The 18,316-nt window shown below is 43.7% G+C and overlaps 1 protein-coding gene across 2 annotated transcripts in view; it reads left to right on the top strand.

Moving 5' to 3' along the window:
- Positions 1 to 18,316, top strand: part of LOC132383353 (C-type lectin domain family 18 member A-like) — a 71,391-nt gene that overhangs the window by 27,700 nt on the left and 25,375 nt on the right. The window contains exons 3-5 of one of the 2 annotated variants that reach the window (XM_059954249.1): positions 8,621 to 8,866; positions 11,684 to 11,781; positions 14,212 to 14,333. In XM_059954249.1, the coding sequence (XP_059810232.1) occupies positions 8,621 to 8,866; positions 11,684 to 11,781; positions 14,212 to 14,333 (466 nt within the window). The remainder of the gene's footprint in view (positions 1 to 8,620; positions 8,867 to 11,683; positions 11,782 to 14,211; positions 14,334 to 18,316) is intronic. The other variant, XM_059954254.1, reaches the window with a different exon arrangement.

The following is an 18,316-nucleotide window of genomic DNA, read 5'->3' as shown; positions in this document are numbered from 1 at the left end:
CAGGAGTGCCGCATAGGCAGGCTCCACACCATTGTCATTGACCCATCCCATCTGTACAACAATTTCGTAGACCCCCTACCATCAGGCAGGATACCTTAATATTAGGAGAAGAATTGTTCAGATGAGAAACAGGCCGTGGGACCACTGAACTCCCTACCGCCACCCAGGTCTCATCACACATGAAGTGCCAGTAGCATTATACTGTTTAGTTCTTTTAAACTTTGGTAATTTTTGCACATTACTATTTGTTAATTTAGTGGTAATATTAATTTGTGTGTTATGTATGAGTTATATGTAGTGTGTTGTGCACCTTGGTCTAGAGCAGGGGTCGGCAACCCACGGCTCCGGAGCCGCATGCGGCTGTTTCATCTCTGTGCTGCGGCTCCCTGTGGCTTTGGAAAATAAATGATGAGTATTTAATTAAAATGTATTTTATGTTAGTTTGTTAGTTTTTGAAATGTAATTCTAAATTTGAAGATTATGGTGATCTTGAACAATCTAAATAAAATGTGTTTTTTGTCGCTATTAATATACGTCACCACTGCCAATACCTGACACCCGCCAGTGCGCGATTTCTTTAATTTTTCGATCCAAGGTAAGCCAACTATGGAGAATTCTAAAAAAAGAAAAGTGACTGAAGAAAACAGAACGTTTAATGATACGTGGACAGATTCATTTGCTTTCACTGTTGACGAGACTGGTTTACCGGTATGCTTAATATTCAATGAGAAACTAGCAAACAACAAAAAATCTAAAGTCGCAAGACATTTCCAGAATAAACATGCAGCCTTTGCTCAAAAATATCCGGATGGAGATGTGAGAAAAAAGCCGTTTTGGAACTGATGCGGAAGGTTGATCTGAGCAAAAATCATTTCAAGAAGTGGATGAAGTCTGGAAAATCAACTACATATGCTAGTTTTGTTGCCGCTCAGGAAATAGTCAGGCACGGGAAGCAGTTTACAGATGGTGAATATATAAAAGAATCTTTCATTAAGATTTTAGAACATCTATTCACGGACTTGAAAAACGAGTGAAATTGTGCAGAAAATCAGGGATATGCCCCTCTCTGCAAAGACTGTCAAAGACAGAACCATAAAAATGGCAGAAGACATCACAAGACATCAAATTAAAGACATCAATTCAGCTGTGGCCTACTCAATTGCCTGTGACGAGTCTAAAGACAAAGGTGATATTGAACAAATAGCGCTGTTCTGCCGGTATGTAAACTCTGCCGGGCCACAGGAAGAAATGATTGAGTTGATACCTCTAAAAGGCCAAACACAGGGGGGAGGACATCTGTGAGGCTGCCTTGAATTGTTTAAGAGCCAAAGGAATAAAGACCACCCACCTGGTGTCAGTAGCTACTGATGGGGCACCAAGTATGACAGGAGCGCACAAGGGATTTGTGGCTTTACTGCAGAAGTCACTGGACAGAAAGCTGCTGACTTTTCACTGCATCTTGCACCAAGAGGTACTGTGCGCTCAAATATTTCCTCTGGAATGCACAGAAGTAATGGATGTTGTCATTCAGATTGTCAATAAAATAATGGCAAAAAGTTTAAATCACCGTCAATTCCGTTTGTTACTGGAGGAGCTGAAAGCTCATATTCTGATCTCCTGCTGCACAACAAAGTCCGGTGGCTGTCCAGAGGGGAGGTGCTGAAATGCTTTGTCTCGTGTCTGGAAGAAGTGAAAACTTTCCTGGGCAGCAAAGGGCTCAACTTTCCTGGGCAGCAAAGGGCTCACCTTTCCTGAGCCGGAACAGCCAGAGTTGCTGGAAAAGCTACACTTCATGGTAGACATGACAGCGCACCTGAACACAGTGAACACAGCTCTTCAACGGGGTAAGGATGCACAGCCCTGCCCATGTTGAAGGATGTTTTGGCGTTGGAGCGTAAGTTGACAGTGCTTGCCAGAGGTTTACAGAAAGGCACATTGACTCACTTCCCCAATTTGAGAGAGTTCCAACAAGCTCACAACATGATAAATTCGGAGTATTTACATTCTGCAATCATCGCAATGCAAACATCATTTGGGAAATGCTTCTGTGAGTTCAGAGAGGTAAAAAACACATTATCCTTTCCGGTCACTCCCCTAAGCATCAATCCATCCCTACTGAATACGACTGCATTGGCAGGTGTGAGTCAACCTGATCTTGAAATGGAACTGGCCAACATAGCCGACAAAGACATATGGGTGTCCAAGTTTGGACGCTTGACAGCAGACCTTGAAGATGTTGCCCGTCAGGAGGCCGTTCTTGCTCAGAATCACAAATAGAGTGATATTGAAAACCTCCCCTAACCGGACAAACTTGCGTTCGAAACATGGAATGCTATCCCCGACATTTATGTAAACATTAAAAAATATACGCTTGGAGTCCTGTTGATCTTTGGATCCACATATGTATGTGAGCAGGTGTTCTCCAACATGAACTTTATTAAAAACAAACATCGCGCATGCCTCACAGATGACAACTTGCGATCCTGTGTAAAGATGAAGGTGACGTCATACAGCCCTGATGTGCAGACGCTGTGCACTGAGATCCAGGAGCAGAAATCCCATTAACCAAGTATGATAAATATTTTAATTACCTATTATTTTACATATATTCATATTTTTTCATTGTTCAGTGAAATAGTCCTTTTATTTTTCAGGTTGACAATTGGCTGACGTTATTTTTGGTTTGCTGCTGGCGGACAATTTAAGTTTGGCGTTTTTCATAAATACAAGAAGAACTCAAATAGACATTGAGTATTTTACTTAAAAGTAACCTTCAACCCAACGTCTTTTTTTCGGAGTTCAAAATGTTTTTGTTGCATGCAGAAATGTAATTTCATTTTCTCTGCAGGAGTTCATTCATTTCATAAATGCAACACATTATAGTTTGTTTATACATAGCATAAAGGCAAAAAAAAACGTTGTATGCAGTGTTATTTCATTTTAAATGTCAAACGGGTTTTGTGGCTCCCAGTGTTTTCTGTGGGAAACGGGTCCAAGTGGCTCTTTCAGTGTTAAAGGTTGCCGACCCCTGGTCTAGAGGAACATTTCATTTCACGGTATGCATGTTTGTGGCTGAATGACAATAAACTGAACTTGAACTTCCATTCTTGCAATTAACTCCTTCCCCAATGATCTTCAAGACTATAAGACCATAAGACATAGCAGAATTAGGCCACTCGGTCCATCAAGTCTACTCCACCATTCCATCATTGTTGATTATTTTCACTCTTAACCCCATTCCCCTTTCTTCTCCCTGTAAATTTGATACCTTTATTAATCAAGAACCTATCAGCCTCTGCCTTAAATGCACTTAATGACTTGGCCTCCATAGCTGCCTGTGGCAATGAATACCATAGATTCACCACCCGCTAGCTACAGAAATTCCTCCTCATCTCTGTTTGAAATAGAAGTCCCTTTATTCTGAGCCAGTGGCCTATGGTTCTGGACACCCCCACTATAGTAAACATCCTCTCCACATCCACTCTATCTTGTCCCTTCAGTAATCGGTAGTTTTCAATGAAATCTTCTCTCATTCATCTAAACTCCAGCCTGTACAGGCCCAGAGCCATCAAATACTCCTCATACGTTAACCCTTCCATTCCTGGGATCATTCTCATGAATCTCCTTTGGACCCTCTCCAATGTCAGCACACTTTCTTAGATAAGTGCCCCAGAACTGTTCACAGTATTCCAAGTGTGGCCTGACCAATGCCTTGTTTAAAGCAAGCCTTACATTCTTGTTTTCATATTCTAGTCCCTTCGAAATGAATGCTAAATTGCAGTTGCCTTTCTTACCACTGACTCGAACTGCAAGTTAACCTTTAGGGAATCCTCTGCAAAGACTCCCAAGTCCCTTTGCACCTCTGATTTTTGAATTTTCTCCCCTTTTAGAAAATAGTCTATGCCTTTATTCCTTCTAATAAAGTGCATGACCATACCACTTCCCTATACTATATTCCATCTGCCACTTCTTTGCCCATTCTCCTCGTCTGTCTAAGTCCTTCTGCTTCTTATCCCTCCGCCTATCTTCTTATCATTTGCTAGCTTGGTCACAAAGCCACTAGTCATCGACAGCCACCCTGAAGGGGTATCCTTTATTCCCACTTTTTGCCTCCTGCCAGTCAACCAATCTTCTATCCATGCTAGTATCTTTCCTGTAATACCATGGGCTCTTGCGAAGCCATCTCATATAGGGCACCTTGTCAAAGGCCTTCTCAAAATCCAAGTGAACAACATACACTGACTCTCCTTTGTCTATCCTGTCTGTAATATCCTCAAAGAATTCCAATAGATTTGTCAGGCAAGATTTCCCATTAAGAAGAGCATGTTTACTTTGGCCTATTTTATCCTGTGTCTCCATGTATCCTAAAACCTCATCCTTAATAATGGACTCCAATATCTTCCCATTATAGGCTAACTGGCCTATCATTTTCTTTTTTCCTCCCTCCCCGCTTCAAGAGTGGAGTAACATTTGTAATTTTCCAGTCCTCTGGAACCATTCCAGAACAGTTATTTTTGAAAGATTACTACTAAAGCCTCCACAGTCTCTTCAGTTTCCTCTTTCAGAAAAGGTGGTGTAGTTCAATTGGTCCAAATGACTTAACTACCTTCAGACTTTTCAGCTTCCCAGTTACCTCCTACTTACTAATAGCAACTGCACTCATTTTTGGCCCCTGACACTTCCAAATTTATGCCATTTTGCTGGAGACTTCCATCGTGAAGACTGATTCAAAATACTTCTTACATTTGTCTGCCACTTTTTGTGCCCTATTAGTATCTCTTCAGTGTCATTTTCCAATGGTCCAATATCCTTTCTTTTACTCTTCATAGACAGTGCTGTGTAAATGTCTTATAGTATATAGATATGGTGCCTAAGACTTTTGCACAGCTCTGTATATGAAGAGTAAAAGTTACCGCGTAATTGTCAATGTGGAGAAAGTTTGTAAATCTGGCAAGAGCAAAAAATGCTGGGAATGATGAGCATAGTGTGCTGCAGGAGGGGTATAGGACAGGTGGCAGAGAAAGAGTACCAGTGGCAGGGGGTGGCATGAGTGCAAACGCACCCAACCCCGAGACACCAGCTAAGGTCATTTAATTCCAAAGAATGGGTTATTGATCATCTCTCTCTCTCCCTCCCTCTCTCTCTCTCTCTCTCTCTTTCTCGTCCCACTTCTTCCCTCTCCCTTCCCCTTTTCCCAGCCATGATTCTCCTCTCCCTGTCCCCTTCCCACTCTCAGACCCATAGAAGAATCACTCACTTAGGTCAAGAAATTTATCTTTTTCTGCATCATCAGCAGTACAGTGAAATCTATAAAGTGACTACAGTACTGTGCAAAAGCCTACACACACATACATATATACATACATATAATAGCTAGGGTGTCTAAGACTTTTGCCAAGTACTGTATTTGTGAAAACTTTTTGTATGCTCATTTATTACATGCATCTTTTAGATTTGGAATAGATCTAATAATGGTTTCCTCCTTAATTACAGCACTCACTGCAATTAAGGAGTAAATTAACTATCAATGGCTCCAAAACATTTAAACACAGGTGAACATTGCATTCTGATTGTCCCTGTTTCTCAACAAGCTTTGCCTTGTCAGCACCTTACTGATTGACTCTTCATTCTACCCTCTGTCTATTGATGATGCCAGAGAGAGTTTAGAGTAGCAGGGTTGTAAACAAAATGTTGGTCCTGTGATGAATTTTAATTGCTGCCAAGCTTACTCCCATAAAATCTGAAGTGGACTTCTTTAGAAGTTAATTTTAATTTTTAAAAATATTCTGAATTTTTTAATTACTTTATAGAAACATAGAAATCTACAGCACCTTGCAGTCCCTTCGGCCCACAATGTTGTGCCAACCATGAAACCTACTCTAGAAACTGCCTAGAATTTCCCTACTACATAGCTCTCTATTTTTCTAAGCTCCATGTACCTATCTAGAAGTCTTTTAAAACACCCTATTGTATCCACATCTACCACCTTCGCTAACAGTGCATTCCACACACCCATCACTCTGTGTGGAGAAACTTACCCCTGAACCTACGTCCAAGCCCCTTAAAACTATGCTCCCTTATGTTAGCCTTTTCAGTCCTGGGGAAAAAGCCTCTGACTATCCACACGATCATTGCCTCTCATCATCTTATACACCTCTACCGTGTCACTTCTCATCCTCCGTCGCTCCAAGGAGAAAAGGCTGAGCTCACTCAACCTATTCTCATAAGGCATGCTCCCCAATCCAGGCAAGGACTTTGTAAGTCTCCTCTGCACTCTCTCTATAGTATCCATATCCTTCCTGTAGTGAGGTGACTAGAACTGAGCACAGTACTCCAAGTGGGGTCTAACTAAGGTCTTATATAGCTGTAACATTACCTCATGCTTTATCTTTGCTTTACTTCTTTTCTCCCCAATATTTACATAGTTTGATGACAAATTAGATACTGTAATATCATCATCATTATGTGCCCTGTCACGTGACGTAGGCAATCGTGGACTTTGACCATGATCGCTCTTGGCAAAGTATTCTACAGGAGTGGTTTGTCATTGCCTTCTCCTGGCCAGAGTCTTTAAAAAACGGGTGACCCCCGCCATTATCAATACGCTTCAGAGATCGTCTGCCTGGCGTCAGTGGTCGCATAACCAGGACTTGTGATATGCACCAGCTGCTCATGAGACCATCCACTCCCATGACTTCATGTAACCCTGTTCGGGGGGCTGAGCAGGTGTTACACCTTGCCCAAGGGTGACCTGCAGGTTAGCAGAGGGAAGGGGAGCCTTGCATCTTCTTTAACGTTGCAGCTATATAGGACCCTGGTCAGACCCCACTTGGAGTACTGTGCTCAGTTCCGGTTGCCTCACTACAGGTTTCTATAGAAACCATAGAAAGGGTGCAGAGGAGATTTACAAGGATGTTGCCTGGATTGGGGAGCATGCCTTTTGAGAATAGGTTGAGTGCACTTGGCCTTTTCTCCTTGGAGCAACGAAGGATGAGAGGTGACCTGATAGAGGTGTATAAGATGATGAGAGGCATTGATCGTGTGGATAGTCAGAGGTTTTTTTCCCAGAGCTGAAATGGCTAACACAAGGGAACATTAGTTTTAAGGTGCTTGGAAGTAGGTACAGAGGAGATGTCAGGAGTAAGTTTTTTTATACAGAGGGTGGTGAGTGAGTGGAATGGGCTACCAGCAACGGTGGTGGAGGTGGATATGATAGGGTCTTTTAAGAGACTCCTAGGTAGGTACATGGAGCTTAGAAAAATAGACGGCTATGGGTAACCCTAGGTAGTTTCTAAGTAACTACATGTTTGGTACAGCTTTGTGGGCCGAAGGGCCTGTATTGTGCTGTAAGTTTTCTATGTTTCTTTGGTAGAGATGTGTCTCCACCCTGTCACCTGAAATGTTTATTGTAATATACATTTTCCATCCAAGCTTCAGCTAGGTAGAAGTTCATCTTTGATTGGAAAGATGAATTTCAAACAGATTTTAAATCATGTGGATCAGCTGCCAGAGAAGATTGACAAGACATTTACAAAATTTAAAATCATTTGGACAGACACATGGATAGGAAAGGTTTAGAATGGTATGGAGCAAACACAGGCAAATGGGATTAGTTTATATTGGCATGCACAAGGACCTGTTTCTGTGCTGTACATTACGATGCTAGTTCTAAAGTGTATCATGTCTTACTCCTGAGTTTCGGTTTCATTAATTCAAGTGATTTATTGGGCTGGGAGAGCAGTGGTGGCTGATGGGAATATGATCTGCTCCATTGACCAGAGGTGAGTTGGTAACCCAGTGAAGATTTGGGCTAAGGGTCACACTGTTGCTTTTTCTGTATATACACATTTGCACGTGTGTGCAGCAGAAAAGGCTGAGCTAATGAATGGGGAAAACTGGATGTCTGCTGCTGACTGCAGGCTCACTGCCATTGTTTGTTGAATGAAGAGGTGACTCACACTCTATCAAGCACAGTGTGGGAACCCTGGGGGATAAAGATAGAAGGAAGTATTATCACTCGAGCTTCACAATCCCTGGCTTCACAATCCCTGGATGTGCAGGAGAACTTGGCAGAGATTTCATAGTGCTGTGATTCCTGCAATTTACAGACAATAAAGAAACTGACCTGTTGTACACCGACCGTAAACAGTGACAATACTGATACAGAGGCTATTAACTCTTGCCTTCAATATACAGTGATGGTTGTTGCACTTAACTTCAATAAACATTGCGGTACTTTCCTGGACTCTCAACAAGCTGACTATAGTGTGATGTGGTGAGTAACACTTGCCCTCTGTAAACTGATTGTAGTTACCCAAAGAGTAATGCTAACCTTCAGTAAATCATGACTCACTCTAAGGTTAGAGTAACTCTGAACTTAAATAAACAGTGACTGGATTTCCTTACCCTCAAATGGCAATCTGACAACTAGGTGATCTGTTTAACTTTTGTTATGTGAGTGATAACTATTAACTTGGGCATCTGAGGGCTCCTCTACTATTTAGATAGTGCTGTGGGATTGTCTGAAAGGGCAAGCAGTTCATTCTAAAGACTGTAGACATTAGCGTAGATCAGGAGGCAGTGTAACCGCACTCCTAATGTTTGCTTGGGCACCCTACAGGAGTGGAGTGAGAAACTGGCCCGACTGGCGCAGCTGAGAGCAAGCAGTTGCCAGAGGAGTCAGCAGGACCAGCAGATTAAGGTGGCGGAGGAGGAGGAGGAGGAGATTGGCTGGAATTTACACACCACTACGGATCCAAGAGTATCTTTCTCGAATGTCATTGACCTCTGGTTCAGGGAGGCTCAGAATTACCACTACCACATGGGCCAGTGCAAGTACAACGCCTCGTGCCAGCATTATACACAGGTGGGAACCCCGAAACTACCTCTATTGACATTGAGCAAACACGAGGAAATCTGCAGATGCTGGAAATTCAAACAACACACACAAAATGCTGGTGGAACACAGCAGGCCAGGCAGCATCTATAGGAAGAAGCACTGTCGACGTTTCGGGCCGAGACCCTTCGTCAGGACTAACTGAAAGGAGAGATACTAAGAGATTTGAAAGTAGTGGGGGAGGGGGAAATGCGAAATGATAGGAGAAGACCGGAGGGGGTGGGATGAAGCTCAGAGCTGGAAAGGTGATTGGTGAAAGTGATACAGAGCTGAAGAAGGGAAAGGATCATGGGGCGGGAGGCCTCGGGAGAAAGAATGAGGGAGGGGGAAGCACCAGAGGGAGATGGAGAACAGGCAGGATGATGGGCAGAGAGAGAAAAAAAAAACAAACAACTATATATGTCGGGGATGGGGTAAGAAGGGGAGGAGGGGCATTAATGGAAGTTAGAAAAGTCAATGTTCATGCCATCAGGTTGGAGGCTACCCAGCCGGTATATAAGGTGTTGTTCCTCCAACCTGAGTGTGGCTTCATCTTGACAGGAGAGGAGGCCATGGATAGACATATCAGAATGGGAATGGGATGTGGAATTAAAATGTGTGGCCACTGGGAGATCCTGCTTTCTCTGGCGGACAGAGCATAGGTGTTCAGCGAAACGGTCTCCCAGTCTGCATTGGGTCTCACCAATATATAAAAGGCCACACCGGGAGCACCGGACACAGTATATCACACCAGCTGACTCACAGGTGAAGTGTTGGGTCCTGAATGGTGGTGAGGGAGGAAGCGTAAGGGCAGGTGTAGCACTTGTTCCATTTACAAGGATAAGTGCCAGGAGGGAGACGGTGGGAAGGGATGGGGGGAACGAGTGGACAAGGGAGTCGCATTGGGAGCGATCCCTGCAGAAAGCAGAAAGGCGGGAGAGGGAAAGATGTGCTTGGTAATGGGATCCCATTGGATCCCACCACCACCATTCAGGGCCCCAGACAGTCCTTCCAGGTGAGGCGGCACTTCACCTGTGAGTCGGCTGGTGTGGTATACTGCGTCCGGTACTCCCGGTGTGGCCTGTTATATATTGGTGAGACCCGACGCAGACTGGGAAACCGTTTCGCTGAATACCTACGCTCGGTCTGCCAGAGAAAGCAGGATCTCCCAGTGGCCACACATTTTAATTCCACGTCCCACTCCCATTCTGATATGTCTATCCATGGCCTCCTCTTACCGTCAAGATGAATCCACACTCAGGTTGGAGGAACAACACCTTATATACCGGCTGGGTAGCCTCCAACCTGATGGCATGAACATTGACTTCTCTAACTTCTGTTAATGCCCCTCCTTCCCTTCTTACCCCATCCCTGACATATTTAATTTTTTGTTTGTTTGTTTTTTTCTCTCTCTCTGCCTATCACCCTGCCTGTTCTCCATCTCCCTCTGGTGCTTCCCCCTCCCTCATTCTTTCTCCCGAGGCCTCCCGCCCCATGATCCTTTCCCTTCTTCAGCTCTGTATCACTTTCACCCATCACCTTTCCAGCTCTGAGCTTCATCCCATCCCCTCCTGTCTTCTCCTATCATTTCGCATTTCCCCCTCCCCCCACTACTTTCAAATCTCTTAGTAGCTCTCCTTTCAGTTAGTCCTGACGAAGGGTCTCGGCCCGAAACGTCGACAGTGCTTCTCCTATAGATGCTGCCTGGCCTGCTGTGTTCCACCAGCATTTTGTGTGTGTCTATTGACATTGACCTAGCTGCCAGTGAGCACTGTTATGATTAATTGACCATCCCCTCGGTGTCCAGTGCAATGGGACACTAGACTCTGCTCCTTCCCCACAAAGCCTTAGTGTAGCTGTGCCCCGAACTTCAGTGCACCCCTCAGAGGTACTCCTGCACCTTGGAACGTACCAGTCAGCAGCATGTTTGGGTAAACCAAAGTGCGTCTTTTACCGACTTGATGGCATTTCAGCTGCAGTTGATGTTTGTGTTTGGTACGTGTCCCTGAGAACAGAACAGATCAATTAGTAGTGTATCAATTGGTACGGCAAGATGAGATGCCTGGGCCATAGTCTGCCTATTGGACACTTACCTGAATTTTTAGTACTTTTAGTGGATTTTTATCACATTGACTGGAATGTGCAGAGTTGCCTAACTATATCAATGATGTTACCAACTTTAACCCAGTTGCATCAATATAGGTCTCTCTAACTTCCAGTAATTTCTCCCCCTCCCCTCCCTACTCCCTTCTGTCTTTTTTCACCTCCTTCTGGTACCCCTACTTCTCCTTCCATTTCCTCCACTGCCTAGTGTCCTTTCCTATTAGATTGCTTCTTTTTCAGTCCCTTGTCCTCTTCCACCTCTCCTCTCCCAGTTTCCTACTTCATCTCCCCACATCCCACCCAAATTCTCCCTCACCTGGAATCACCCTCCTTATTCTGGCTTCAGCCCCTTTCCTTTCCAGTCCTGATGAAGGTCCTCAGCCTGAAACATCAGCTGTTTATTCCTCTCCATAGATGCTGCCTGTCTTGCTGAGTTCCACTAGCATATTGTGTGTGTTTCTCAAGATTGGCAGGCATCTGCAGAATCTCTTGGCTTTATGTCTAACTGTCTGCACTCTTGGATAATGTCATATCCTGCCTTGTATTACTGCCTGTCCTCCGCGCTGCCAGGTCCTGCCCTCCACCTTGCCTGGCGCCAACATTTGCTTTGCCAGGCACCCACTTCAGTCTCAGTCACTGTTGGTTTTCAGTGGGCAGGAGCTATGAGGGTGAGAGTCCCCTAACCTTCTGGTCTTTATTTCACAGCTGGTGTGGGCCACTTCAAGCAAGGTGGGATGTGGCAAGCATGTTTGTGTCCAGAATGGGCAGTGGACGGTGAATATTGGCTGTGCCTATTCTCCAGGGTAAGAGACCCTTGAATAACATGTTTCCGTTTGGAGCCAGGATCTCCATAACTCCGTGGGTCACCATTAGTCATGATACTTCCATCCTCACATTTTCTCACCAGCTGGAGCCCAGTGGAAGTGGATAGATACTTTGGGAGTTAATTACTTCATCCTGGGCTGTCAGTCAAATGGTTTTTTAACCATCTCCAGTATGTTTATAGTAAAAGACTTCAGAACATTGCTTTTTGTTATTAATGGGACATAGTCCGACAAGTTTATCTTTAATTTCTGGTGTTGGTGCCGGACAAATTATTTTTCGGGCTGAATAGAGTCAAAGAGCACTACAGCACAGGAACAGGGCCCTTGGCAGATCCACTCTGTGCTGAGCTGTGATTCTGCCTAGTCCCATTGACGTGCACCTGGACCATAGTCTTCCACACCCCTCCTTAGCCAAGTTCCTCTGAATTTTGAAATCAAATCTGCAAGCACCACTGCTGCTTATTTAACTCTCCCAGCACCCTCGGAATGAAGAAGTTCCCCCTCAGACTCCGCTTAAATATTTCACCTTTCATGCTTAAAGTGTGACCTGTAGTTCTGGTCTCAGCCATCCTCAGTGGGGAAAACCTGTTGCATTTACCCTACATATATACCCCTCATAATTTTGTATGCCTCTCAAATCTCCCCTCATTCTCCTACACAATAAAGTCTTAAACTATTCATTCTTTCCCTGTGACACAGGTCCTCAAGTCACGATAACTTTCTTGTAAATTTTCTCAGTACTATCTCAATCTTATTAATACATTGGTACACAGGGTTGAAGGTTTAATTAGTAGATGAACCTCATATCTTTTCACATTAACTTAAATCCACCAAGTCTGCACCCACTCCCCCGTCCCATTCAATCATCAATATCACTTTGGAGCATTTTGTTTTCTTTCATCTTTATCAATAGATGGCATTTTGATTCCGGACTAATGGGACAGCAGTAATTTGTCATGGTCTCACAGACTGTGTTTGGAGGTGATACTAAACTAGAATGGCAGGATGGAGATATGTCTCTACCAGAGGAGGTGTAGATGCTTCCCTCTGCCAGTCTGCTTTACAATGATGACCACGTATTATTTTCCTTAGAACATCACAGCATCCCTCGTGTCCCAAAAGGCGTAAACCTGCAAGCTCTTCTTGCCTTTACAAAAGCAAAACCTGCTCAGTCGAGAGGGAATTTGAGTGGCGGGGTAGAGATCTTCCCTCTGCTAGCCTGCAGATCACCCTTGGGTGAGGTGTAGCACCTGCTTAGCCCTTCCCTTCTCCCCCCACCCCACCCCCAGTCAGGTGACACCATGGGAGCAGGTGCTGAATGGTCGTATGAGCAGGTGGTGCATATCACAAGTCCTGGTTATGCGACCATCGACGCCAAACAGACAGCCTCTGAAAGACACTGCCCGGAAGAAGGCAATGGCAAGCCACTTCTGTAGAAAAATTTGCCAAGAACAGTCATGGTCATGGAAAGGCCACGATTGCCCATGTCATACAACGTGGCACATAGTGAACAAAGTGAACTTTTCTAGTGTGATTGAGTCAGACAGTACAGAAGTCAGCCCTTCTGCCCGCCATGCCCGTGCTAACCATCATGTACCCGTCCCTACGAATCTCATTTACCAGAGTTTGCTCTCTGTTCAAGTGCACATCTGGGTGAAGCACATCTGTAAGCCCGTTGCAGCTCGTATCAGCGCCACAGAGGAAGAATTAACAGTCGGCGTTGCACTAAGTAAGCTTGGTAACATCTCCTGCATAAATTCATCTTTGAGGATTGGATTGTCTTGCCATTGTGTTTAACACAGGTATTAACGAATGGCCTGTACCTGTGCTGTACTGAGCTCTTTTCAACTGACATCACACGGTAAATGGGGTTAATGGTACACACAGAACACCAAACAATGTGCTGGAAGAGCTCAGCAGGTCAAGCAGAATCTGTAGGAGGAAAGGAACCGTCGATGTTTTGGGCAAAAATCCTGCATCAAGATTAAGTAGAGAGGCTAGAGGGCCAGTACAAAGAGAAGGGGAGTGATGATAAGGTTTCTGAGGAGAGGTGTATGATGAATGGCAAAGGAGGGGACCTCCTTTCTCGGGGAACTCGAAACATCGACATTTCCTTCCCCCGGCCCCCCCACCCCACAGGTACTGCTTCACTCACTGACTTCCGCCAGCGGATTGTTTTAAGCCCCATATTCCAGCATTTGCAGTCTCTGTGTTTCTCTGGCATAGGGGTCCCCAACTTTTTTTGTGCCATGGACCAATATCATTAAGCAAGGGGTCCACTGCTAGCAATTTACATTCATGGACTCTTTCCCCAATACTTCAGCTGCATCCTCGCATACATTATCCTGAATCATTATAATGGTCCGAACTCCACCGTGTCTTCTCTTATTGTCATTCTTCCTGCTTCAGAGGAAACTGGGAAATCAACGGGAGAACAATCATTCCGTATAAAGAAGGACCTTCATGCTCACTCTGTACTTCCCGCATGTCAGGCTGTTTCAAATCCTGGGACCACCATGGAGGTCTGTGTGGTGAGTGTTTATTACCTGTCGTACCATCAGCAGTCCAGTGCGGTCCTTCATTGCACCAGGTTTTGTTGTTTTGCCCTGTCATTGGCAATGTGCCAGAGAGTTTGATGCTATAAATCACTCTCAAGCAATCCTTATAGCCGGCCTTGTTCATTAAAGGAGACTTGAAGGATGAGTATTCAATGTGGGCACTGAACTGTTCATATAAAATTAAATCCTAAACAGAGTGTCACCTGAACACTGGAGTGTTTGAAAGAAAAACAGTTAGGATCAGAAACAAATTTCACCAATTTGCTTGGCATATGTCATGAAATTTAACAAATTTGATATTAAACCTGCTTCTGATTCTGAAATTCTCAGGTCAGGCATAGTTTGTGGCGAGAGAAACAAGAGACAATGTTTTTGGTCCAAGACCTTTTGCCAGAAATGAGTGTTTCTTCCTTTCAAAAAAGTAACAGCAATTTGTAGATAAGTTTCTCTCTTCCATTATGATTAAAGGCTTTACACAACTCTCCCCGTATCTTAAAGTTTTCATCTCTTCTTAAAAATTCTCCTTCACTTTCAAATTTCTTCAGGCAAAGTTCCTCTGACTTAAAGGCTTTATACACCAGACTTGTATTATCAGTTTAACAATATTAAGCTTGAAAACATCCCATAAAATGTTACCAATGTGTTCATTGTTTAGAAGATTTGGTGTACCCTTCAACCATCAGACTCCTGAACCAGTGTGATAACTTCATCCACCCCAACGCAGAACTGCTATGACAACCTATGAATTCACTTTAAAGAACTTCACAACTCATGTTCTCAGTAATGATGTATCTATCCATCTGTCTGTTTGTTTATTTTTACACAGTGCTATTATTATTATTTCTTACATTTTCACGTTTGTCCCGTTGTCTTTTTTTGCTTATTGGATGGTTGTCAGTATTTTGTATGTAGTTCTTTCATTGACTCTTATTTTTGTTCTGCTGTGAATGCTTGCAAGAAAATAAATCTCATGATGGTATCTGGTGACAAACAGTATATGTACATTGATAATAAACGTACTTTGACCTTTGATGTTAGATTATCCACAACACAATTTTCCAATTCTCAGTGTTCCTAACAGTCACCTCTACACAACCTCCACCCAACCCTACCCCTAATCTTCAATTCCATAAGTCTTTACTCTCTCCACAAACTTTGTTTTGTAGTCAAAATGCAATTATAGAATTGCGATTAACAGCATAGTAAATTAAATATGCAGTGGGCTGATTTAATGAATGGAGTTTAAGCAAGAGTTTTATTTACTTTCTGGATCTGGAGGTATAGAAGTGAACATTGGACAATATCAAAGCAAAGTGACGGAAGACTTGAAGCTGCAGAAATGTGGTTTTTTGAGAAGAATGATGAAACTATTGTGGAAGGACAGAGTAATAAATGGGGAAGTGTTGCAAAAAGCCAGAATAAGAAGAGAGCTGATATCAATCAGGAAACTGCAGCTGGAATTTCTGGGACATGTACTGAGGAACAAGAAGCTTGAACATCTTGCAATGACAGGAAAAACTGATAGAAGAAAAGGTCATGGTTGACAGTGTATGACATTTCATGAGTTATATCAAGGGATGAACCAAAGTTATGAAGAGCTTGTTAGAACTTCTGGGATGAAAGACGATGATCACCCATGTCATACAACATGGCACGTAATGATGATAATGAGTATTTATTGACCAATAGATTTGCTCTTGAGCAGCGGTGGTGTGTTATTACACTGTGGCTGGTCTGGTGAAGAGACTCCCGCTGTATTGTTGGAAAGATGGTTCCATGGTCAGACCCAGTGATGTTGAAGGACTGGTGTTATATTCCTAAACTGGAATGATCCACAGTTTGGAGGATAACCGGCAGTTGTTGGTATCCCCATGCACCTGCTGCTCTTGTCCCTCTTGATAGAGGCTGCAGACTTGGGAATTGTCGATGGAATATTCTGAATGAATTTCTACATGGTGTAGACTTTGCACACTGCAGCAACTATGTAGAATTTGTAGAGTTAATGGAGGCATGGGTGCTGGGTATGTTTCAGGGAAGAAGCAACTTGATCCAGGATGGTGTTGAGCTTCTGAAGAGTTATCCAGGCAAGTGGAGAATATTCTGTCACACTCCTAGCTTTTGACAATGGAAGGATGTGTAGCAACCTATTCTAACCAAACCAGATTGCTGCTGCTGGCGATGTCCATGGATTTGTTGTACTTGTATAATGCTCCCTCAGCCACAATAATGATTGTTACAAAAGCCAAACCCTTTATTCGAGCCTTTATTAGCAATTGGCAAGCATACAAACTTGAAGCAATAGAACTTAAGAATACCCAAGTGTAAGTTAAGCGTAATAGAGTGGTCAACAAAAGATACAATATTTGTTGGTCCCCCAACTGCAAACTGCCACAAACAAGGCGTGAAGACTTCGCTTTTACCATGCCCCCAATCTTGTGATTAGTTACTGTAATGAACACAATAAATGCACTACCTAGAGTACACTGGAAATAAAGAACAGGTGCATGGCTCCTACGTGGTATCAGAAGGTACATTACTCACCAGAGGATATCTAAGCTCTGACTTGCTCTTGTAGACACTGTATTTATGGAGTTAGTCCAGAAGAGTTTCAGGTCAATGCAGTAAATATTAATTATATGGATCTTAGCTTTAGTAATGGCATTGAACATCAATGATAGATTGTTGGTCCACTCATTTGGATGTTACTTCCCATGGGTCATCTCATGTCTGAATGTTGTCTGGGCCTTGCTTCATGCAGCCATGGGAAGCTTCACTGCTGAGGAGCTGCAAGAAGAATTTAACAATGTGATGAATGAATTACAGGCATAGACTGAATTCGGTGAACTCTGACATCGTAACCACTTCTCATACATGGCTGGAGGATTGGTTAGCACAGCGCTTTACAGTTCCAGTGACCCGGGTTCAATTCCTGTAGCTGTCTGTAAGGAGTTTGTACGTTCTCCCCGTGACCGCATGGATTTCCTCCAGGTGCTCTGGGTTCCTCCCACAGTCCAAGGACCTACCAGTTGGTAGGTTAATTAGTCATTGTAAATTGTCCTGTGATTGGGCTAGGGTTAAGTCAGGGGTTACTGAGCGTCGTGGCTCAAAGGGCCAGAAAGGCCTATTTCGAGCCATATGTCAGACCCCACTTGGAGTACTGTGCTCAGTTCTGGTCACCTCACTACAGGAAGGGTGTGGAAACCATGGAAACGGTGCAGAGGAGATTTACAAGGATGTTGCCTGGATTGGGGATCATGCCTTATCAGAATAGGTTGAGTGAACTCAGCCTTTTCTCCTTGGAGTGACAGAGGATGAAAGGTGACCTGATAGAGGTGTATAAGGTGATGAGAGGCATTGATCATGTGGATAGTCAGAGGCTTTTTCCCAGGGCTGAAATGGCTAGCACGAGAGGGCACAGTTTTAAGCTGCTTGGAAGTAGGTACAGAAGAGATGACAGGGGTAAGTTTTTACGCAGAGAGTGGTGAATGTATGGAGTGGAGTAGGCTGCCGGCGGTGGTGGTGGAGGTGGAAACGATAGGGTCTTTTAGGAGACTCCTGGATAGGAACATGGAGCTTAAAAAAATAGAGGGCTATAGGTGAAGCCTAGGTAGTTCTAAGGTAAAGACATGTTCGGCACAGCTTCTTGGGCCAAAGAGCCTGTATTGTGCTGTAGGTTTTCTATGTTTCTGTAAAAGATAAATAATAAATATCCTGGGTTTTAACATCCACAGAAAATGTAGGGGAATTAGATCTACTTGGATTCCATGCCTCCTTAATTTCTCAATAAGCCTTGCATGGGGTATGTTATCAAATGACTTGCTGAAATCCATATGCACTACACCTACTGTTCTACCTTCATCAACGTATTTAATCACGTCCTCAAAAAATTCACTCAGGCTCGTAAGGCATGACATGCCTTTGACAAAGCCATGCTGACTATGCCTCTCCAAATGTTC

The sequence above is a fragment of the Hypanus sabinus genome, chromosome 2 (genome assembly GCF_030144855.1).
Source record: "Hypanus sabinus isolate sHypSab1 chromosome 2, sHypSab1.hap1, whole genome shotgun sequence".
Classification (NCBI taxonomy): domain Eukaryota; kingdom Metazoa; phylum Chordata; class Chondrichthyes; order Myliobatiformes; family Dasyatidae; genus Hypanus; species Hypanus sabinus.
The sequence above is the reverse complement of the archived record's forward strand: the minus strand, read 5'-3'. Positions and strand labels throughout refer to the sequence as shown.